Source organism: Sus scrofa, chromosome 13 (assembly GCF_000003025.6).
Source record: "Sus scrofa isolate TJ Tabasco breed Duroc chromosome 13, Sscrofa11.1, whole genome shotgun sequence".
NCBI lineage: Eukaryota > Metazoa > Chordata > Mammalia > Artiodactyla > Suidae > Sus > Sus scrofa.
The window spans coordinates 64,126,134-64,151,884 of NC_010455.5; the positions used below are offsets into that span (position 1 = coordinate 64,126,134).

Consider the following 25,751-nt stretch of genomic DNA (forward strand, 5'->3'; position numbering starts at 1 on the left):
AATATGTTATGATCCTATTTATTTAAATAGCTAGAAAATACAAATTAATTCCCAGGGACAAAAAGCAGATCAGTAGCTGTTCGGAAATTTGGTGGGGGGAGAGAGATTAAGAGGGGTTAAGGGAACAGAGTAAAAGTGGGTATGAAGAAGTTTTGGCGATGATGTTTGCGTTACCTTGACTGTAGTGATGATTCCATTGGTGTATAAGTGTCAAAACATCACATTTTAGTCTATAAATATGTATAGTTTATTATTTAATCAATAAAGTTATTTAAAAACTAAAGGCAAGGAGACCACTGTACTTGGTAGAATCTGAGGAGATATAACTGAATATAATTCATAAACCTTGGTTGAATTCTGAATTGAAGAAAAGTCATATGGGACGTTTTTGTGCAAAATGAGGTAACTTAACTTCATATATTAGACTGTATAATGGAACTATTGTTAAATTTTTTAGATGTGTTTATGGTATTGTGGTTATGTAGTAAAATGCCCACTTTCTTATGTGATGCATGTATAAATAAAAAGAATGAAATATCATAATGTATATTACTTTAAAATTGATTAGCAAAATTAGACAAAGGTAAAACAGTGTAATGGGATCTCACTGAGGATTGTACAGATGTTCTTTGTCCTGTGACCAAGTTTCTGGAAATTTGAAAGTTATTAAAATAAAATTGATGGGAAAAAATGGATATAGTCTAATACACTCTACTTCATATCTGGATGAGAAAGAGGGAAGTTTGGGTGCATGGATAGTTGATAGAGGTAGAGAAACAAACTCTGGAGAAAGAGGTAGGTGAGTTTTGTCTGCGATGTGCTGACTCTGCTTAGTATATGCTAAGAGAACTAGGTGGATCTTTGGGGCATAGGTTGCAAAAGGAGTTGCAGCATGAGAACATCCTTGATTGTGATTGGAATTGAGCTGCATCATAAGAGTTCTGAGTGATACACCAAATCTCAGGCTGGCCTCTCAGGAGCACAAGTACAGTTTATTCAGAAGTACCCTTGGTATCAACACCAACAGGCAGATGAAAGAAATAGGATGGGGCCAAAGGAGAGGTTGTGCCTTGATGCAGACTCAACAGGTCTCAGCTGAAGCCATCCTTCATCAAAACTGTCCCCTCCTGGGCAAAGGGCTAAATCTTCACAACCCAGCATCCCCCAGTGATTCTTTGCTGACTGACCCAGAGAAGGGAGCAGAACCTTAGGGAACAGGTGTCTCTTCAGACAAGGAAGTTCCCAAATAGACCTGCCAGCTGAGAGCTCTATCACCAGTATCTGGGAGTACAGATCCCTCAGTCTTGAAAGGGGATCCTGCCACGTGACATCCTTAATACCCTGCTCCACATGGTTCTTTTACACATTGTTAATACTTTCTTTGCAAATCATGCATGACTAATCATTTATAATGCTTATCAGCTGACTGGCATGTCCATCACTGTTATACATTGTGAGTATACCAAATATTTCAAAATTTGAATTTTATTCAAATCATGGTTTAATCTTCCTCAAGTCATATTATAAATTGGAGAATATAGATTTTTTTAATATTATCTCAAGAAAGTAGACATATTTCTGAAGTTCAAAGGTGAAAGTATCAGTACATTGTCACAAATGTATTTACAAATGGCCTAGTCCAAATTACACTGAACAGAAATTAGAATTCATTTTTTTCCATTACCTGAGGCCAGTGACCTCACTGCTACCACATTAATGTATCTGTGAGTCCTAAGTCTTAATACAAACAGCATCATCTTTCTGACAAGGGAGCTTGTCCTATATGCCAGCCAAGCCTCCCAGAGTTGAAAAAGATGGAGAAATTGTCAGTTCCTTAAAGCCGCAGCTGCATTTCCCAGCCCAAGCAGAGTCTTCTCCTCCACCCACCTACCATCCCACAACTAATCCTCCCAACTCTTTTAAAGGCAGAAGTCTTTGCATATGACTTGGCTCAATGCTAGGCTCTTCCTCTCTCTTTCTCTTATGGTCAATGGGTAATGAATCCACTTTGGTTCTCATCCTAGTATCCTTGGCTCACTTTCCCCAGGGTGCCAGTTCTTGGTCCCCACTATGTGTACACTGTGTGTAGTCCATGTTTCAGATCCATTCTGAATGCCCATAAACGGTAGAGACCTTTCCCAGTATAGGGGTGGATCTTTTTTTTCAGTCTACCTTTGTATGCATTATTATGCACAAAAAGTCTCTTTCTGGAAATGAATTACCCAGTGCCCTTTATTTATCCCACCTTATGTATAAGCTAGACAGTTTGAAAGTGGATAGAGGGAGATGGAGACGTCCTACAACACAAAAGAAAAAAATACTGGAATATTCAATGTTTACTTGCAAATAAAAGTATTTCAACTCACCTTCTTGATATGGCTTAATTCTCCTTCCCTCTCCTATACCTAGTCCTTGATCTACTCCTGACCATCTCCAATCAGTCAATCATTACATTATAAACAAATTGACAGAATCATCAGACACTGCACTCTGTTAATTGTTCATACAATGTCTACATTCCATGTGTGACTTACTTATTTTGTCCTTTTATTTCTCTCTGCTCAAGCACATCTTATATCATTCAGGGTGTCTGCCTAGGTGTAAGTGCATGCATAGTTGAGGAAAAGGTAGCAGTGCTGAATCCTCTCAACCAGAAGTTGGATTTGGCAGGAAATGGGACACATTTTCAATCACATGCTGAGGATGTCTGTTCATTATTCTTAGTAAAGAATATAGAGTTAGATATAAAACACAGCTATACAACTAAGCAATCTGTGGTCAAGAAGGGGAATTTTCCATCAGTTCCCTTTAGAAATACTTAGAGCTGTTTGTTTTTCTAAGCATTGGCAATTAAAGCCTCAGAGAATGAAAAATTAAACAGTTCTATGATCTACTCTTTTATTCAATAGGGTTTTTGGTTGAATGTGAATATAACTGTAGTAAAATGATCAATAGAGTCAAAAGACTTCAATTTACACCTTTGCTTAGTCCCTGATTACTATAACCCTGCACAAGTCAAGTGAGTGCTCTGGAAACTCACAGTTTCAACTTAACATCTCTGAACGTGTTCATTCTAAGAACCAACATGTACCCCAAATGTATTTATACCTCAAAAAGCGAGTTTTACCCATTAGGCTGCTTATTTTTGTACCCTAATTTATAATTATTTTCTGAACCATTATCCTTATTTATTAATTCAAAAAATACTTATTGAAGTCCTCATTTACTATAAGGCTATCCCTGTCATCATAAGCCTTAAATTCTAGAAGAAAAAGTATTGAGATAAATGGATCCATGATTATTTGATGATTATTGATTATACCATGTATTATGAATAATAATTTTAAAAAAGGATGCCATGTGAGAGGAGAAAATTCAAGTTGGTGGAGCAGTGGGTGGTCATAGAAAGCCTAGAAGGGAAAATGCATGAAGTTGAACCTGTACAATGAATTAGGAGTTAGCTGGATGAGGAACTTATTGTGGGAAAATGGAATGGTATACATGGTGTGTGCTAAGTCCCTTTGCTGGAAATGAGTTTGGACCACTCAAGAAGCTGGCACAGAAAAAATCATAGTCAAGAGATGACCCAAGAAATTGGGAATGCAGCTAGGCCAGATACTGTAGGGTAATGGAAACTCTTTTAAAGATGTTTTACAGGGGACTATGTGATCTAATTAACAGTTTTTACAGAGAGCATTCTGGTTATTCTGCACAGTATTGTTAGAGGAAGGCAAAAGATGAATGTAGTGAGCCAGGTGGGATACTAATATAGCACACTGAGAAGAAAAGTGCATCATCATCTTCATTTCCATCCTCATCTTTATGCTCATCCCCACCATCATCACAGTTAAAACTAGAACCTTACAAATGGCAACCACCGTTTTCTGTGCTTAAGTGTATTAGTTGGTCATATTTAAGACTAGGACTGGGCAGTAGGAAGAGAACAGATTCCAGAAGTATCTTACAGATACTGTAAAATATTAGCTGAGTAACTGTCTGAATATAAAGGGTAAAATGTGAGGGAACTGTAGCTTTTAAACCCTTAAAAATTCCAGGAACCCCTTTGTAGTTTAGCAGGTTAAAGACAGAACATAGTCTTCATGAGGAAGCAGGTTCAATTCCAGGCCTCGCTCAGTGGGTTAAATATCCAGCATTTCCATAAACTGTGACATAGGTAACAGATGTGGCTCAGATCCAGTACTGCCATGGCTATGGCATAGGCCTCAGCTGCAGCCCTAATTCACCCCCTAGCCTGGGAATAGCCACATGCCACAGGTGCAGTTGTAAAAACAGAAAGCAAGCAAGCAAGAAAGAAGAGTTCCAATTTGTGTAATCAAGTAAAGTAGATGGAGGCAGGTATCCTGAGATAAAAAATATTTAGTACAGTATATACAATGTAATACTACTCAGCCATAAAAACGAACAAAATAATGCCATTTGTAGCCTAATACATGAACCTAGAAAATATCACACTACGGGAACTAAGAAAGAGAAAGACAAATACCGTATATCACATATATGTGAATCTAAAATATGACACAAATTAACATATCTAAGAAACAGAAACACATTCACAAACAGAGAGAACAATTTTGTGGTTGCATAGGGGGAAGTCATGGGGGAGGGATGGATGGGGAGTTTGTGGTTAATAGATACAAACTATTATGTACAGGATGGATAAACAACAAGGTCTTACTTTATAGCACAGGAAACTATATGCAATATCCTGTGACAAACCATAATGGAAAAGAATATGAAAAAAAGTATATACATGTATAACTGCTTCCATTTGCTGTACAATATAAATTAACACACTGTAAATCAACTATACTTCAATAAAATAATTTTTAAAAAAGAGTATTAGTACAAAGCTAAGTTTTACAGGGGCAGGTCTATTTTCTACATGATTTGAGATGTTTGCTTCATTGTCTCAGCAGTCCAATGAAGCCAATAAAGATGATAATCCCTATGTTAAAGGTGGTGTGTAAATGCACCTAAGTGGGAATAAGCTTTTCAGAAACTTCTTCTGCAGGGTACTCTGATGTGTAGGCCTGAAGTATCTGTATATATCACCAAGCACACTATGAAGAAGACCTTTCTCACTTTATATTTCTTTCATAAATAATGTGTGGTGATGCCATAAGCCAAGATTTAATAGAAAATGTGCCTTATTTTTTATTTATTTATTTTTTCTTTTCAGGGCCACACCTGCAGCATATGGAAGTTCCCAGGCTAGGGGTCGAATTAGAGCTGTAGCCGATGGCCTACACCACAGCCACAGCAATGCCAAATCTGAGCTGTATCCACAACCTACATCACAGCTCACAGTAGTGCTGGATCTTTATTTAACCCACTGAGTGAGGCCATGAATCAAACCTGCATCCTCACGGGCACTATGTTAGGTTCTTAACTCACTGAGACACAACAGGAACTCCCCCTGCTCCAAAATTTTTTTAAGACTCATTGATGTATTTTTTTCTTCATATCAATGTGTGACATGGTTTCATTTCAAGAGTCATATGAAACCACAGACCTCTAAGAATTTTTTTTTTCTTAAATTATAAGGAGCCTAGGTATTTTATCAACTTTGTGAGGCAGGAATCACTCACACGCTTCTTATTTTTGGATCTCTTTTGCACTTTCTAAATAAAATAGATTTTCTTTTTCTTAAGAAGGGAGGGTGGAGAATCCCAAGTAGGAATAAATGCAGGGTAGAGGCTTGGAAAGAAAATCTTAGTCATAAGCGTAAATAGCGGTGAAGGACTAGGTGTGGGTGGTCATGACTAGATTAGGATCAGAGCTCCCTGGGGTTGGAGGAGAGGAAGCTGGAATAAATTTCCAGGGTTTAGCACTCCAGAAGAGGGCCCCAGATACAACTGTGCTGGTACCAATTCAAATCCCTTGCACTATCTTTAGCCAGTCCATCTTGCTTGGGGAGGGGCCAAAATTTTTTTTTGCAGGGTGGGGAGAGCTCAAACCTACTCTGGGAATCTGCACGTGGTGATGTGATTTAGGATAATACTATCTTGGGGATTGTGTAAAAGGAGAGAGAATGTTAAAAAATGATTCCTTGGTTTCTCACTTACTTCTTCCCATCCAATCCATCCACAATCCTCTCATTATTTTCCTCCCAATATATCTCTCATTTGTCCCTTCAGCCCTCTTGATTACCATTGTCCTAGTCTGAGCCACCCTATTTTCTAAAGGTGGATTTATTTACTTCCTTCCTTCTTCCCTCCATCTTTCCTCCCTTCCTCCCTCCCTCCCCCTCTCTCACTCTCTTTTTTTTTATTTTAATTATTTTTATTTTTTCCATTATAGCTGGTTTACAGTGTTCTGTCAATTTTCTACTATACAGCAAGGTGACCCAGTCATACATTCTTTTTTTCTCACATTGTCATGTTCCATCATAATAAGGAACTAGATATAGTGCCCAGTACAATACAGCAGGATCTCATTACTTATCCATTCCAAAGGCAATAGTTTGCATCTATTAACCCCAAATTCTCAGTCCATCCCACTCTCTCCACCTCCCTCTTGGCAACCACAAGTCTGTTCTCCATGTCCATGATTTTCTTTTCTGTGGAAAATTTCATTTGTGCCATATATTAGACTCCAGATATAAGTGAAATCAAATGGTATTTGTCTTTTTCTTTCTGACTTCTCACTCTCTCTTTCTTTTAATGGCCGCACCAGGGGCATATGGAATTTCCGAGGCCAGTGATCAAATCTGAGCCTCAGCTCTGACCTATCCCACAACTGCAGCAATGCCAGGTCCTTCAACCCACTGTGCTGGACTGGGGATCAAACCCAGGCTTCTGCAGCAACCCAAACCACCTCAGTTGGATTCTTAACACACAATGCCACAGCAGGAACTCCTAAAGGTGGATTTTTCTAAGTGATATTTATTGATGATTTAGAAAAACTCCAGGAGGGATCAGAATTAAAAAAACAAAATGCCTGTAAGTTACCAGTTAAGTCAAAGTCAGCAGGTTTTTGCTAAAAAAAAAAAAAAAAAAAAAAAAAATGAAAAAGAAAAACTCAATGCCTAAACTCTTCACTGAGTTGTCATGGCAACCATTTCCTTTTCTACTGTAGGAGACAATTCGGTGCTAACCCTGGTGATAGCCCTAGCTTTTTGAAATAAAAGATCCCATCCTTGCAAAAGGGCCCGGGGTTGTTGATTTTCATTGTTACTTCAGGCTTTAAAGGAGTCACTCTAGATAACTGTGCTCTATTGTCTAGTGAATATATGATCAATGGAGGGGTGAGGAGATATAGGTGGCAGCCCTTAGGACAATACAATACATTCCCCCTTTGATGGTGGGGGAAGTACCCCTTACAGGGAATGTAAGTCCACAGGAACATCACACATTTTATCCTTCCTCTCAGGCACTCTTCTGACTCTGTTATCCAGGATAACCCAGAGACAAAGCGAAGGACTTCAAATGTAATCTCTTTCTTCCTCAACAATATCAATGAAGCCCCTTGAATTTGCCACCTTCACTGCTAGGCCCTGGGGATATAACAGTGATCTAAGCAGATAGTTCCTGGTAGAGGAGATAGATGCTAATTTCTTACACACACACACACACACACACGCACACGCATGTACATATGCACACACACAATGTTTAAATAGGAATTATTAGGATTGCTTTGAGACCTTACAATAGGGTGGTAATGCCTAATCTTGGCTAGAGAAGTGATGCTTGAGTGGAGATCTGAAGAATGAATAGAATAGGTTAGTGGAGTTGGGGACCATTTCTTGGGAAAGAAGAAAGCATATGCAAAGGCCCTGTAGCAGAAGAAAACTCAGAATATTGAGAGATGTGAAAGAGGCCAGTGTTGATGGGGGACCTGATAATTTGTGACATGGAGATGAATATGTGGCTTTGAATTAGGCTTAAGTTTATCAAATGAGTGAAGACCATCTCATTTATCACACATATATTGAACTTGTTCCTTGTGCCAGGAATGACGATGCCAAAATAAGTTAATACAGTCCCTGCCTTGATTCGCTCATTTCTGAACGCTCTCTCTCTCCTTGACTTACACAAATATTCTGTTATTTTAGGAGAAAATTTATCTTTGTGTTTCATATCCTCTGTTAATTAGCTATGTTAGCTCTGAATGCTTTGGAGTGCCCCAGTTACAGGACTGGGGAAGAAAGGAAGCCCATGCAATCGCTAGAAGAAAAAGTGGGGAAGAAAGGAAGCCCATGCAATCGCTAGAAGAAAATGTATCTGGAAAAAAATGAGAAGAGATGGTGGTTCTTCAGAGCCAAGAGCCTCTGGACACAGTTACATTATCTGGTGCTATGCACACATCGATTTTACCAGGACAGCACTCCGACATGGGTTCAGGCTTTAAGAAGCAGGACCATTTACTTACACAGTATCTTCTCTGCCTCAGCCAATGTTGTAAGTGTCAGTATCCAGGCTTGGAAAGTCTAACTGAACCACTCCAGATCACACAGATGTTACTGAGTGGCAGAGCCTACCTCCAGACCCACTGCTTCTGATTCCAGTGCCCGTGCACCTGTCATGCATTTTATGACCCTTGGCTGCACAATATATATTTCTAGATTGTATTCATTCATTGGTTCAGCTGATATGAATTGAGTCCTTTTTTGTTCCAGGAGTTCTGCGCAGTAGATCAAAAGATATGGCATGCTTTCATTAGGACAGATCTATTGAGGGGATACTAATTAAATTAACCCTCAAATGAATAATCCCAATTAGTGATTCATGCCATGATGGGAAATAGTATGTTCTATGAGCAAGAAGAGAAGAATGGCACACTTTACATTTGAGGGTCAGAGAAGCCCTCTTAGAAGAAATGAGACTGAGACTTGAAATATAAGTAGAAGGTAGCAAGGGAAAAAATGAGTGGGAACAGCAACTAAGGCAGAAGGAATAGCATGTACAGAAGCCTTCAGGTGGGACAGAGTATTGTATACTTGAAGGACTCTGAGAAAGTGAGGGAAGGCAGATGGGGAACACTGCAGAAGTCCTGAGACCTTGTTAAGGATTTTGTCTTCATTCAAAATGTTATATGAAATTCAGTTAATGCAGATGACAGCTGGAGTCCTTAGTACTATTGTCCTGAACACCAAGTTGTCATGAGGAATGAGACCTGGACAAATACCTCTCCAGTCTGCTAAGAAGTCTGGGGAGGTTTAGAGGGAAGACTCAGAGGAGGTGCAGATAGAAGCCAGGCTGCAGGCCCTTGGAGGGGGTAGGTGGGAAATAGTATTTTTGAGATCTGCAATCCTAGACCTTGGAAACAAAAGTAAAGGAAAGTGGATCTTGTGAAGGTAAGATCAAAACCATGAACCACTCAGCCACAACTCCTTGGCGAGGTTCACCTCCTCTTGTTCTTTTTCTCCTGACAGGATGAGTGTCATTTCTCTGCCCTAACTCAGAGCCTTCACCATCCCAATTAGTCACCAAGGCTGGTCAACTAGTTATCTGCAATTTCCTAGTCAGTATCATTGCTATTATCTGCTCCTTTTGGGTTTAAACTATTATACAGCTGAGGGCCTTGCTGAGTCCAAAGCACAAGTTAGCCCTGAGTGGGAAATTCAGCTGGTGTGGGTTCCAGCCACTGGCATGCTTTGCCCATAAGCCAGGGACACCATTGGCTAAGTGGGTGCCACGGATACTAGGCAGTCAGGACCTTCATCCATATCCACAGGGCTGCACCAGTGGAAGTAGAAAAGCAGGGAAGTGAAGATGATATGTGGAAAAGTGTGAGCTAATGCAAGGGGAAAGGAAGGCTTTGAAGGCCAGGAAGAGATCAGAAGCAAGATGGGAAAGGAACAGTCCGAAAGGAACAGAAGACCCACAAACTAACAGCCAGAACTAATAGGAGCACAGAGAAAGCTGGATGATTATGATGATCAAAACCTGTCAAAGTTCATCAGAAAGTCATCGTCAATGGCTTTGAAAACTGAGACAGGAGCATACTTTCTTTTTGTAAGAATATGACATTGTCTTCATGTCAATAACACTCTTGGGTCCAGTTTCAATGAATACTTTATAAGCCCAACTTAAAACACATGGACTATTAGCAAGAAATGTCAAGACTGTCTCTCTTTTAGCCAGGCATTCGACGTCACTATTTTCATTTGATTCCTGACTTTTTATGTTCACTAAAACTATAAAGATGACTTTAAAACCTGGCAAGATTAGACAGCTTTGCACTTATAGAAGTGGAACATTTCAAATGACAATTTTAGAAATGGAAAACTTGAAGTTCAGACTTTTCGATGTCCTGATTTACTGGCTAAGTAATACAGAACAATCATGGAATATTACCCACTGAAGTGCAAACCAGCATTTTCACATTTTAAGACAGAGTCTGACATTGCCTCCTACAAAACGTTTTTAGGTTCACTCTTGAATGTGGACAAGGATTCAAGGAGTGCCAATGGAATCGGGCAGAAGGGTGTCTCTCCAGGCTGACTGTGGGGAAAATACTTTGCCTTTGTCTATTAAATCACTACAAGGTTGAGACCTAAACCTTGTGGGGCTCTTGAACCAGGAGGGATGGTAAATTACCTTCTAGATAACACAACAGAGAAAAGAGTGCCAGTACTGGCTATATAAAAGAGTAAAAATCCTACTTGGTAATTGGAGGGGGAAACATCTTGAAATCAAAATTGAGAGACCACAGGGCTGGTAAAAGAGGGAAATTCTGTGTATCCATGTGTAATTAGGCTGTGCTCGTATGTGCCCAGAACAATCAGAAGTGACTGCCTGGAAGAACTGGCTATCAGGATGGCCTGAAGCTCATTAGGATGGCATAGAGAGTAAAATGCTGTGCTTCCCAAGGATGTGGTCAGTTGGAATAACAGCATCTCTCTGATTATACTATGTGGGAATAGACATGACATCAGGCTTTTGTTTAGGAGAGCAAAGAACTGAGATGTAGGTGATTTCAAGCCTGACATAATTGCTTATCTCATGCTCCAGAAACTGATTTGCATTCAACTGGAGTACTTGTCATATGTCCCTCCCTCCAAATAAATAATGTAACTGTGTGTAGACTTAACATCATGTCTACCTAGAGATGCTAAATGAGAAAAAGCAAAACACAGTCAAACCAGTCTGGTCTGATAATCGTCAAGTTGCCTCCATTATTTATAATTCCATGCCAGGTGCCTATCCAGAGAATATGTCCCATACTATATGATGTGTGTGTGTGCCTGTGTATTTCTTTATGTATACTGTCTATCATCTATTTATACATGACCTATTCAAAGATAGAAGGTCTAAAGAGAGTAGAATGAAAATTATCTGTAGGAGATGGGGCAATCTCCTCTAATAAAGTCAGTTGTATTTCCAGAGCATATCACTGGGCAGTGTGCTATCCTTTAATCTTCAAAACAGCAAGAAGGTCTCTGTGACAGTGGTAGGCTTTTATATCAGGCACTCTGGTAACAAATTTCTAGAGTTTGAATTTTGACTCTATCACTTTCCAAAGTTAAGGTGGCTTACCCAAAATCACCAACCAACAATCAAAGGCCAAGTCTGAAATCCCTTCTAACAGGAGTACTCTTATTTTTCCATTAACCCATCCCCCTAGAAGATGCAAGTATTTTTCCCCAAAAAACACAAGATTTTTTCCTCATTGCTATACTGAATCCTTTACGTGTTATTTCCTAATTAAGCAAAAGCCTTCAGTACACTAACTCTCTGGATTACTGAGGAAACCCCACTGCAAATATTGTGTCCCATTTCCAGCCATGTGTTATTATTTCTCAAAAATATGGTTACTCTAATTAGGAAGCAAGGGGTGCAGGTGATAAAGATCAAAAACATTGGTCTTAACTGCCCAGAAGTTTCATTTCGATTTAGACATATGAATGCTTCAAACATTTGACAGATAATTATGTGCCCTTCCTCTTTAATCCAACTACATTAGGCACGTTTTTCACTTTTATTGCTTGGACATTGGGATATCATGAGAATTAGGAAACTCCTCCCATCCTACCCAAAGACTCCATTAAAACCTTCTTATCTCAACTTTCAACTGTCAGTTGGGAATGCATAAAATTGGTTATTTCTCATTAAATAGTCTATGAAAGATAAAATAGGTGTTTGGGTATACACACAAACAAAATGGAACCAAACTTGGGATTTCCCATTGTGGCTCAGTGGGTTGTGAGTCCATGAGAATGGAGGTTCTATCCCTGGCCTTGCTCAGTGGGTTAAGAATCTGGTATTGCTGTGAGTCATGGTGTAGGTCACAGATGTGGCTCAGATCCCACATTGCTGTGGCTGTGGCTGGCAGCTGCAGCTTCAAGTCGACTCCTAGCCTAGGAACTTACATCCATATACTTCAGGTTCAGCCCTAAAAAGCAAAAAAAAAAAAAAAAAAAAAAAAAAAAAAAAAAAGCTGCAAAACTTAGTCAGACATGTTGTTTACAGTTTCCATATGAATGATTATTGTTTCAAAAATGTATTAAAATCATATGTAAAAAAACAAAAGAACAAGTCATTTTATGTCGTAGCTAATATATCAATCAATGATACTAAGACATTTAATTGGGTGATTTCTGCATGCTGGGAAACTTTCTGTGTATTTTACAATGCTTGACCAATCTAATCCTATCAACCTTATAAGATAGTTATCATTTTTATCTCCACTGTAGAAATGAGGAGGCAGAGGCATACAAATCATAGCAAAACAACCACAAAAAGCCGCAACAAAAACAATAATAATAATAACAACAACAGACTACAAATAATAACTCTTCTTAAAACATTGCTGAATACCAAGGCTATCTCTCACACCTAATACTTACTTCAAGTGTTGAACTTTTTGTTTAACCAGGATTTAATAAGTGAATGCTTTGTGGAAGACATCAAGTTTATTATCCTAGTCAGTTCTGCTATAATGTGACATAAGTGTTCTTAAAAATCACCATTCTATGCAAGATGGTGCAACAAAAAGCACTAGACTTCGGGGAAAAATTGGGTTAGGGATGCAACATGCAAAATATCTTTAGTGACATTAAAAAAAAAGGATAGGAAACTAATAAAAATAGTGGCATGATTTGATACAGGTTAACGGCTAAGGAATGCATCAATATTGTATTAAATGTCACTTTACCTTTAAAAGGAAGGAACAAAAGTTTGCTCACAGGAGCAGGTGCCAAAAGTGTTGCTGCTTGTGATCTAGCATGACATTGTGGAGCAGAACCTGGGTGGACGTTTAAGGCCAGGGCATGTGTGCATTTTGTGTACCTCACAAGGCTGGGTACAGTTTGCTGTGCTCACCTGGTGTTCCTTGCAGAAGAAATAACATGTGTGCAAACAGGAACTTTGTGTTGTACTCCAATCATTTCCCTAATACAAGAATCTCTTTAGGATGAATTTGCATTTTAAAGCAAGCATTATACTACAAGTGACTGTACCTTTGGACCACGTTAAGTGCTATGTGGGACTATACCTTGTCCAAGGGGTCAACAGGGCAAATGTCCTGACTAGGGACATGGGACGTTCTATATAGGTGGAAACATTGGATTGAGCATTAGATGAAAACAGGGTATCAGAGGCAGAACAACTGAGCAAAGGAAATGCCAGGAGGGGAAGAAAGCAGGGACCAACATACAGGATGAGAAAAAGGCTGTGGTGAGCAGTTTCTCCACTACACTTAGTTGATTCTAAATTGGGTTCCTCCTGCTACTAGAATGTGGCTGCATTAAACCAGGGAGAATGCCCTATTGCCTTCCAGTGGTCTCCCTGGTACCTGACCTGTACCACTGTTTGGTAGTACAGTGAGACCTCTGTATCCACAGATTCTTCATCCATGGATATGACCAACTGAGAATCAAAAATACTAGGAAAAAAAATTTCCAGAAAGTTCCAAAAAGCAAGACTTGAATTTTCAGCATGCTGGCAACTATTTACATTACATTTGTATACTATTTACAGCTATTTACATAGCATTTACATTTCATGAGGTATTATAATTCAGTAATATAGAGAAGATTTAAAGTATACATAGATGTGTGTAGGTAACATGCAAATACATCATTTTATGTTTATTTCGTATTATTGAAGTATAGATTTACAATGCTGCACTATTTCCTACTGTACAGCAAGGTGACCCATTCTTACACATTCCCTTTCATATATGATTTTCCATGATAGTCTTTCCCAAGAGACCGGATATAGTTCCCTGTGCTAAACAGTATGACCTTATTACTTATCTATTCTAAATGTAATAATTTGCATCTACTAACTTCAAATTCCCAGTCCATCCCACTCCCTCTCCGCTCTCCCCTGGCAACCACAAGTCTGTTCTCTATGTCTGTAAGTCTGTTTTCATTTTGTAGATAGGTTCATTTGTGCCCTATTTTAGATTCCAAGTCATAACATACAGCATTTGTCTTTCTCTTTCTGATTTACTTCACTTAATATGAGAATCTCTCATTGCATCCATGTTGCATTACATTGCTCTTCTTATGGCTAAGTAGTATTCCACTGTATATTAGTACCTCATATTCTTAATCCACTCATCTGTCAATGGACATTCAGGTTGTTTCCATGTATTGACTACTGTGAATAGTACTGTAATGAACATAGGGTGCATGCATATTTTTGAATTACAGTTTTGTTCTGATACATGCCCAGGAATGGGATGGCTAGATTTTATGGTAGCTCCATATTCAGTTTTCTGAGGAACCTCAATACTGTTCTCCATAGTGGTTGTACTAATTTATACTCTCCCACCAATGTAAGAGGGTTCCCTTTTCTCCATACCCTCTCCAGCATTTGTTATTTGTGGACTTATTAACAATGGCCATTCTGACTGATGTGAGGTGGTAAATTGTAGTTTTGATTTGCAGTTCTCTAATAATTAGCAATATTGAACAGTTTTTTTTTTTTTTCATGTGTCTACTGGCCATACATATGTCTTCTCTGGAAAAATGTCTGTTTATGCATTCTTCCCATTTTTTCAATTGGGTTGTTAGTTTTTTCGTTGTTGAGTTATATGTGTTGTTTGGGTATTTTGGAGATTAAGCCCTTGTTGGTTTCATTGTTTGCAACTATTTTTTTCCCATTCTATAGACTGTCTTTTTTTTTTTTTAATGATTTCCTTTGCTATGCAAAAGCTCATATGTTTGATCAGGTCCCATTTCTTTATTTTTGTTTCTATTGCCTTGAGAGACTGACCTAAGAAATTATTTATATTGTTTATGTCAGAAAGTTTTTTGACTATGTTCTGTTCTAGCAGTTTTATGATGTTGTGTCTTATGTTTAAGTCTTTAAGCCATTTTGAGTTTATTTTTGTGCATAGAGCACACCATTTTATTTAAGGCACTTGAGCATCCTCAGATTTTCATACCCCTCCGGGAATTAATTCCTCATAGAGATAATGGTATCTCACTGAAAGTGACAAACCTCTACTAGTACGAAATGTAACAACAGTGGAAAAGCACAATCTCTGTCACATAGCTTATCTGGAAAATACAATGAACCATGAATTTACACCATTTGATCATTAAAAGCTTACCTTGGAATCTCTCAAAATTTCATTGTTTTAAAAAATTTTTATTTTATTTATATTAGAGTGTGGTTGGTTTACAGTATTGTGTCAATTTCTGTTGTAACTGATTAGGAACCTTACACAGGAGAGATGTCAAGTTTCAACATTAGCTCATGCATACTATGGATTAATTAGTCTAAAGTCATTGAAGGAGTAAATGGGATTGAACTCAGACTGGTTCTAGCCTCCTCATTCTTAACCACTCTGAGGATTTGGGGACAGAGAAATTTGGTCAGTGATGTTCCTGGTGGTTTTCACTTATTTCTGAGGTGAAAACCAGTATTTCATCAGAAACTGAAAACATTTTAAAACAAACATCAAAGTCTTGACAGGCTCTACCTTGAAAATAATGAAATGAAACACTCAATAGGATAAACATCATCACTTTTGGAGTTTTAAACTGCTAAGTAGTCTTTGATGAGAAAAAGCAAGTATCGATGCACGAACAGGCACAGACATTTACATGTGCACATAAACACATATAAGTAAGAGTAAGATATAAATAATAAACTCAACACCAACTATAGATGATTTCTTCAATTGCCAAATGTGTTTTGAGTGGAGAAACAAGAAACAGAATTTAAGATCCCGGGGGTCAGCTTATGGCCCTTTCTTTCTTGAAGTGGCTAATTCATGGTTTGCAAAGCCCTCATTAATAGGATGATGGCAGTGAACATGAAGACAGGAAGCAACATTGTCTAGGTTCATAAAGCTGTGCCCCATGGTCTGAACAGTGTAAGTGACAGAGGAGAATGGAGTTGAACGCCTAAAGGTATTCTAATAGGGAAATATGAGCTTTTAAAATACGGTCTAATTCACAACCAGGAGGATCATTAATTCAATATTGTTTTGTCCCTGCATTTGATGTCTATTATGTATTATACAGTTAGAAAAAGGCAGCTCCTTTAAAGTATTCAGAGATATACACATTCAAATTCATGTCTGCTGGAAAACAGCATTCCTTCCAGTTGAGATGGAAAACTCTCTTTTAATTTCTTCTCCAGAGGCTCTGATTGAAGAAATAAGATGGGAAATGGCCAGCCAGCTAATAGATCTGATGAAAATACTTGTACATTTTGCAAAAGGCTATTTGACCGCTGGGTCATCAGTAGGAAAAAAGGGGTCCCTTATGCAAATCCAGGCGCTCAAACACTGTATGTTTATTAAGTGCCCACTATTTGCCAGAACCTACAGATAACATGATACACCATAGACACAAGGTCCCTGCCTTCAGGGAACTTATGGCCTGATTGGGAGATGAGTGGTCAAATGATCAGGGCAGTGGGTGTACAATTAAAAATGTGCTTTTAGATCCTTTGTAGCAATGAGCTAACAAAAACCAGGTTTTTGAGTGATGTTAAGTTAAGAAGCTGGCCAAGACTTGAGGCTGTGGGTAAGGAAAGCGTGGGAAGGATGTGCAAAGTGGAGGAGAAAAATTCCATACAGAAGGACACATAAATAAAGAAAACACCCATGCATGTGTGTATAAAGGTCTGTGACTGAATGAACACTGCATCTTTAAGTCATGAAGGAGTGACACATGGATGGTATCATAGGGAGAGGGCTGGGGGACACGGTGGCAAATTAGTCTGGAAAATTAGGCTGGGAGAAGCCTACTTAGGACCTTATAAAATCCATTAAAGATGGAGATTTTATCCTCAGATACATGGGAAGACACAGTTGTGGAAAACCATGATGGGACACATGGTTAAGAGACAAGGTTTTACATTAATGTAAAAGGCCACGGTAGCTAGTCACTTGTTCTTTTTTTATGTAATTGAAATTTATTTATTTATTTACATACCTGTCTATTCATTTATTTCCAGCTTTACTGAGGTATGATTGAATACAAATTGTATATATTGAGGTTTATAACGTTGTTTTGTAAACTATAGAACATGATAATTTTATATAGTCATGCAAAACACAAACATATCTAAATGAATGGTGGGCTATGGGTCATGGCAGGTCACTTCTTAAATGCAACTGGCCCAAGGCAAAATGTCTGTAGCTTTCCCCTTACTGATCTTACCATTCCTAACCCTTCAACCTTCATCTTTTCAAACTGCAGCAAGACAATGAATTAACACATTGAACAGTAAGTGAGTGGTTGCTCGCTGACTTCTCAAAGAAGCAAAAACAAGGACAACTATGGTGCACCATCCAAAATACAAATAGCACATGTCAGAATGAGATTTTGTGCCGTTTTAGCAACTTGTAGCCAACATCATTCAGTCTTGGTTCTTTGCTATTGTTGTTTTGTAAATCAGAATTGAGGCAAGAGGAGCTTACATTCCAGGGAAATTCAACTCACTACTCTGTAGATATGGTGAAGGTCAAAATTTCTTAAAAAAAAAAAAATACATAGAGATACCTATATTGACATAATTACTTTTCACAAAAGGTCCCACAATATCCATGTAGCAAGAGAGCATGCAATGTTTAATTGTTTTGTGAATGTAAGATAAAAAATCAAAACACCTTCCCGTTGTTTAGGATGGCAAGTATGTCCATGTCTTCATATTCAGCTGCCATTCTGAATAAAGGTACTTTAAATCTGATTTCAAGCTCTACTCTGAAATTCTATGTAGGTTAAGAAATCTCTCAGGCAGACATGCACATGGATTCACCCAGTGATTTTTAATCAATAAATATATACATAAGGTCTCCAAGAAATGTGCAGAGCCATTCAGTCTCGCCAGGAATTGTTCTACCTTCTCTCCCAGCCATAGTCAGGCTTGACACGGCATTAAGTGTTCAGACTCCCTCTGCAGTCATTTTATTTGTAATAGTGTCTTGTGTGTTGTGTCTCCTAGCTCTACATACAAACTACCACGCTTACAATCTCCATGAACTTAAGTGCATCAGTGGCGCTGGGGATGCTATACATGCCGAAAGTGTACATCATCATTTTCCACCCTGAGCTCAATGTCCAGAAACGGAAACGCAGCTTCAAGGCGGTAGTCACAGCAGCCACCATGTCATCGCGCCTGTCACACAAACCCAGTGACAGACCCAACGGTGAGGCAAAGACAGAGCTCTGTGAAAACGTAGACCCCAACAGTAAGTACCTCTCCTTTCCTTCCACCTCCCCCAATGCTGCATCAGGAAGCTCTCGCAATTGTGATGTGTGCTTGCCTTTCTTTGGAGAAAGACTGTGACCATTCATGCCTGATGGGCTGGGTTGCCTTGGCAAATGCTGACTTTGGCTCTTGAGAATTTTCTCATTCTTTCCACCATTTTCTTTTGCTCCCTGTTGGAAAGCAGCTTTCTGAGGCTCTGCTTCAGAAGTGTGAGATCTCCCCTTTCTGTGGCATCTTGTGCTTTGGTCCCAAACCCTCCAATTGAGATCATCATAGCTGTTGGGTTGTGCACCACTTTCCCTGCTCCCTTCCTCTTAGAGGATCAACTTCCTATTAGGGAACCTTCAACACCCCATTGAACTTCAGCAATATGAATGAAATTGGAATATTTGAGAACTGTATAATCATAACTTATCTCCACTGGAACATGAATGTGGAGAAAGTTATGATTCTTTACTAAGCAAGCCTTCTAGAAATAAAAAACACATCAAATAATGAATCAAGCTGGTAAACTTTCATCCAAGTCTATAGGCCTAGACACTACCATGCTAATGGCATCTCCATGTGGAAAAAAAATATCTATCAGATCACTGAAAAGAGGTTTGAACCTATGAGAGACAAATATTAGAGGTGGGATTAAGGATGAAATGCCAGATTTGATGTGCTACATGACATATCTACCACACCTGGGTAGTCTTTAGTCATCCCTCCAAATGATCACAGAGAAGATGGACATACAGACACTAGTTTGTTTTTTTTTTTTAAAGAAAGAAAGAAAAGAAAAGAAAGATCATTTAATCAGAGTTAAATTCAGAGAATTCCCAGCTGCTAATTTTACTAACACTATGATGGTTAACAGTGAATTTGTAATTAAACATCTAACCTAGATTTGTTTTCCAGGAAATTGTTACTGGTTCCATGTAAAATAAGGCAGATCAACATGTTCATGATACTTCCTGTTTTAAAGTAGAAGAGGATATATGTTGGCCACTAAGTTATTCAGGACATATTATTGTTCAGTTATGAGCTGATTTTGTAGTAGCCAAAGGTTTACTGCCAAATAGAAAGTAGTTCCTATTCAAGATATTCTGAAGTAATCTCTTATGCTCTACAACTGAGATCTTTAAAAACCAGGAAACAACTGGGTTTGATCCTGACAATTATTATACAAAGATCCATGATGCAGGCCCAATGCATTTCTAAATAGTTGGCTGAATGAATGCTTGGAATACTTGAGAACAGGTACATAAGGTAACAAAGGCCCATTAACAACATCATGGCTTCACTCTGACATTTCAATAGAAGAGACACTGGGACAAGACGAGAGGAGAGAAAAGAATCAGACCAAGAGAAGGGAGAAACAGAACGGAAGTACATGCTTCACTCTTGTGTGTTCAGAACAAATGGTCCATTTCGAGGGGAGAGGGGTGAATGGTAAATTATTGTGATTTTTGGTGTGGTATAGGAAGAGGCTTTGGCTTGAGACAGACTGGGTTCAAATCCAAGGTGCTCCGCTTATCAGCTGTGTGGCTTTGAGAATTACTGAGCTTTTCTAAAGCTCAACATTTTCATGTATAAAATGGAAATAGTAATATCTATGTCATACATGTGTCAGAAAATCTCATGCATCTAGAAAACAATATGTCAATTACATATTCATTTTCTTTCATTTCTGAAAAGGCAAAAAGGTTTGCTAAAAGTACATATCAGAGTGATTGGCTACATGGATATGATGGTGCAGTTAAAAGTATACCAAATACCACAAGGTAGATGGGACAGAACAAAAAAATATTTCTATAAGCATACACACACACACACACACACACACACGAACCCCTGTATTGCTAAGTATACCTGCATAGTTACACCTCTGTAACTTTTTATTCTAGAACCCCTTGCTAGATTTGCATTTCACAAAACCCTTACCCTGAAGATATTCCAAGAGCAATTTTGCATTTATATTGATACACATATACACACAAATTTAACTAGCTATGCCCCAAATCAGTAACAGAAAATATGGTCAAAATCAATATGTTTTGGAGTTCTCTTATGTCACAGTGGGTTAAGGATCCAGCATTGTCACTGCAGCAGCTTGGGTCACTGCCGTGGCACAGGTTTGATTCCTGGTCAGGAAATCTTTATATGCATGGGAGGAGCCAGAAAAAAAAGTCTGTATGTTTTTAAAATTAATGACCAAATTAGAAGTTTTGAATTTGGATATTTAATCTAATACTATGCACCTAAAAATACCCAACTTTTTTACTTTTTATAATGATTTTTATTTTTTTCCATTATAGCTGACTTACAGTGTTCTGTCAATTTTCTACTGTACAGCAAGGTGACCCAGTCATACATGCATATATACATTGTTTTTTCTCACATTATCATGCTCCATCATGAGTGACTAGATACAGTTCCCAATGCTACACAGCAGGATCTCATTGCTTATCCACTCCAAAGGCTATAGTTTGCATCTATTAACCCCAAATTCCCAATCCATCCCATTCCCTCCCCCTTGGCAAAAAAGTGGTAATAACTAGCTTTGAAATAACATCTTTTTTTTTTTTTTTTGTCTTTTGTCTTTTTGGGGCCACACTTGCAGCATATGGAGTTTCCCAGGCTAGGGGTCTAATCAGAGCTACAGCTGCCAGCCTAGGCCACAGCCACAGCAATGTCAGATCTGAGCCATGTCTGTGACCTACACCAGAGCTCATGGCAATGCCAGATCCTTAACCCACTGAGCAAGGCCAGGGATCGAACCCCCAACCTCATGGTTCCTAGTCAGATTTGTTTCCACTGCACCATGATGGGAACTCCCTGAAATAACACCTTTATTGCCACTAACTTTTAATGATTGGACTCTTTGCTTGTTGACACTGTTTGGGGTATTATAGTGGATGTTCAAAGGCTAATCCTAACACTGACACCAATACTAATGAAAACATGTCAGCTACCTTTTGAAATAGGCATCACACAGAATGCACTGGATAAAATATTTCTATTACTCCTCACAATACCTCTGTAGCCTAGTGATCATTTATCTCATTTTAGTGAAGAATCCTAGTTGTAGGGAGATCAAGGAATAATACCAAAATCATACACTGGTTAACAGCAGAGCTTGGACTGAAACCCAGGTCTGACTCCAAATCCATGCTTGCTGTTCTTTGCTCCTCCTCTCTTTCTCAGAACATGAGTGACATGTCATAATTCTAATGCAGAAATTACTCTCCTGGCTTCTTTGTTTGGTAATTCAGCTTGCATATATGGCATAGAATGATGTGTGGTTGCAGACTCTGGTTACATGTGTTGTGAAATGCCTTATTGCTTGCTGTGTTGTCTGCAAAGGCAGGGGTAACCTGAGCTCAAAGAAGGCTGCCCAGGTAGAGGCCTCTTCTTAATAACTCAAACATCCAACTATTACCTGTGTCAATCATGACAATTGTCCCATTTGGAATTCATTGGGTGACTTTCCTTTAAAAAAAATTCAATGGGTTTTGTCCTTGGTGATGTTTTAGTATCTACACAGAGAAAAGATAAATAGTTCAGGAAAAAAAAATGAAATTGAAAAGAGGCTTTGTCTCACAACCAATCCAAAAGGTTTTTTTTTAATTATTTTAGATATCATGGTTTTGTGTAGACACTCCCTAAAACTAACTATCAATAATTTGCCTAGATTTTTACTGAACCATAGGAGGAGATTCATGTACCTCCAAACATTGGGGTTTTTGATGACTTGGCTCTCAAAGGTCCCTAGAAAACTCTCAGACTTCACCTGCACAAAATCTGTCCAATAGAAATTTATGTGATGATGGAAATATTCTGTGCTGGCCAGTATGGTCACTGCTAGTCATATGTGGCAATCAGCACTTGAAATATGGTTGCTTAACTGAGGAAATATAATTTTACTTCATTTTAAATACATTTCAATATCCATCCATGGCTGTGGCTACTCTGTTGGAAAGCACAGCCAGAGATCTTAATCTCCAGGAGCTCACTCTGGGACACTCAGTCTGAGCCCATACTGGAAATACCTCCCAAGGTTTTAGCAATGATGCTGATCTGGGACAAAGTCAACTGAGTGGAATGAAATATTTGAGGTGAGACAAAAATGAAAACCTATGGTTATTCTACATGATCCCAAAGGACCCACTGATGTGGAAATAATGATATCATAGATAACAAATATATTTGGAAAACCAGTTCCTAAGAATTCAAAAATGAGCATTTATGTAGAAAGAATCTCAGTGTAAATTTGATTAATGAAAATAGACGGGACTATTTTGATGAGAGGGCATGATATTACTGTATTTTATTTAAAGCCAAATATAGCTCAAATTATGTCAAATATCTGAACTTTGGAAACAGAGCCAAAAAAAATAGGGGTTGAAATTAAGCTGTCTGGTTAAAAAGAAACAAATAAAAGTAAGGATCATGTACTTGGAGAAGGCATATGTCTTTCCAAAAGGGAAAATTCTGTCTCTTCTTCTCTGAGGGAGTGCATCTGGGAGGAAGTTGGATTTATAGAAAGAGCTACAAAGTTAATAATGGAAAATAAATGCCCCTGTATTCATTATTTCTCTAAAACACTTATTCTCAATGTATTTCAATCTTTAGTGTTTTCATTTTTAACAACTCTGCTCCATCATTGCAGTTGCCATCTGGTTCATGCTCGCTTCTGCCTATTCAACTCCACGCTGCAACTACATGTCCACATGAAAAAAATGATTTGCTTATTGGCTTAATAATGGGCAGAGATTAAAACTGCCCCAGCACTGCTTGATATTTTTCCCCAAGAATTTCAATGTTCCTCTTAGGTTACTCTTCAGCTCAAATTCCATTGTTTGAAAGAAAAAAAATTCCTTCTGTATGGATTCAAAAAAAGAAAATCTTCTCAAAATCTTAATGTATCTGTGTGCTACTAACATATTGGATATTCAGAGTTAAACCAAAATTGTTGGTTATTGCATGCAGATTGAAAAACATAAGGGGTATAAGAGTGTAACTTAGTGATTTGCTGTACTTTTATTTATACAAAACAATGTTTCTGTAGTATAGGATTGGAAATGCCTGACCTAATGTGTATAGTTTTAAATCTGGCCATGATGATGCCTCCTCAACATTCCTTTTCCAAGAATGGCGCTTTAAGCTCTGGTTCTTACACCTGTTTCCTGAATTTGGCATATTTCCCCATATTTTCTATTGCTGACTTGACAGGTGTATGTTTATGACAAACTTGAAGATGCCAAGTAAACAGGAGAACTTGGTTTTTGGCTTATCCATGGCCACAAACTTTTTCCAGTTGAATGGATAATTTTAACTTAGGCAGCACAGCTTTATTAGGATGTGGCTAGGAATTTGCTCATTTCCTCACCTAGACTGGTCAGAACCAGAAGATGTTCTGTGAATTATCCTCTAGTAAGATGCTTTCCTGGAATTCCCGTTGTGGCTCAGTGGGTTCCAAACAAGACTAGTATCTGTGGCGTCACTCTATGGGTTAAGGATCTGGCATTGTTGTGAGCTATGGTGTAGACTACAGAGGTGGCTCAGATCTGGTGTTGCCGTAGCTGTAGCATAGGTTGGCAGCTGCAGCTCCAAGTCGACCCCAAGCCTGGGAATTTCCTTATGCCACAGGTGTGTATGTAAAAAGTAAATAATAATAATAATAATAATAATAATAATAATAAATAAATGTTTTCCTTGTAAAGGATCACAGTGTACAGTGATGAGAAGCCCTAAGCTACTTGGTCCTAAACTGCCTTCCATTTCCTCAGCCAGTGCCCTCAGGCAGTGCAGAGAAACTGCTCAAGTACCCTAACTGGTTATAGGTTGTTTAATCTGGAGCTTGAGTAGAAACTACAGCTTGCAGGCAGATGCACAGCTTGGGACACACCCCCTTTTTGAATACGGGGCCATAGGACTGATAAACTGACCCTGAGGGAGGGGCTGGATACACTATGTAAAAGTAGTTTTAAGACAAGGAACATATTGTATGGTGAAGCATATTTAGAAGAATGACCATTTACATCTAAAATAAGTTTTTTTTAAAAAAAATATGTTTGTATTCTGCTGCTATTTTATTATAATTTTGCATCTACTGTAAGGAAAATATATAAATAAAAAACTTGTGCTGTTCTCAAAGAAGGCAAATATTATCTAGACTATTAGAACTGTCAAGATAAGGCATTTCATTTAAAAGTAAACAAACAAACACACACACACACACACACACACACAAACAAAACTTCTAGAAAATGGATGTGGGCACCAAGTCCTACACATGTAATATTGCCTAGAAAATTCTGGAACACACTCATGAGCTGTGTCAGTTTTTCATGGTTTTTGTTTGGTTTTGGTTTGCTTTGCTTCTTCATATGTTTGGATCCCTGACATTCTCAACGTACGTTATTTGTTTCATCCTTCTGGACTAATCATGCAGGCTGGTCAGCATGAATGGACTAGGCTGAGAAAAAAAATGAGATGGAAACAGATAGAAAAAAATGCTCTGACCAGAAAGATACATTATTTTGGAGCTGGTTCCCTCACCTGTTCCAATTCGAACATGTAAAACCCAACTACCCTAAACCAACAGGCACCTATACTCCCATGTTCAGAGGTACCTGAATTGCAGTCAACTGGTCTACCAAATACTACTGAATAGATTGAAAGAATGAGCATAATAATGTCTGTGGTCTCTATCGCAGCCTCTTCTCCAAAAGGAAAAAAAGAGTAAAATGGAATATTGTGTGCACATTCATTTTATACATACCTATATATTTACTTTTCCTGTAGACTGTATACCACCAGTAAGAAAGAGTGTACAAAAGTCTGTTACTTGGTACACTATCCCACCAACAGTATAGCTATTGCCTGCTTTCCAAAAGGTAAGAAACAATCTAATTTTTATTTATTTGTGTGTTCTTGTCTTCACTGAGAATCAGAGATGCTTCCATGAAAACTGTGCATGATTACCTAGAAATCTATGTATATGAAGAAACACATTTTCATGATGATTTGTTGCTAAGCATAAGGCAAAAGGCTGCTATGGTTTACATGTCTGGTTTATTTTCTGGAGAACATGTATATGGGTTTGTACACATTTGT

At 38.3% G+C, this 25,751-nt stretch overlaps 1 protein-coding gene across 10 annotated transcripts in view; it reads left to right on the forward strand.

The window, feature by feature from the left end:
• GRM7 (glutamate metabotropic receptor 7) overlaps positions 1-25,751 on the forward strand; it is an 885,981-nt gene that overhangs the window by 808,132 nt on the left and 52,098 nt on the right. For 4 of the 10 annotated variants that reach the window (XR_002338088.1, XM_021071050.1, XM_021071057.1 and 1 more), the window contains 2 exons: positions 18,381-18,627; positions 25,440-25,531. Coding sequence is in view for 6 of the 10 variants with exons in the window: in XM_021071050.1 (XP_020926709.1) it covers positions 18,381-18,627; positions 25,440-25,510 (318 nt within the window). In the remaining 4 variants the exon portion in view is untranslated. Of the gene's footprint in view, positions 1-18,356; positions 18,628-25,439; positions 25,532-25,751 lie in introns of those variants that run through there. The other 6 variants (XR_002338089.1, XR_002338090.1, XM_021071051.1 and 3 more) reach the window with 3 other exon arrangements.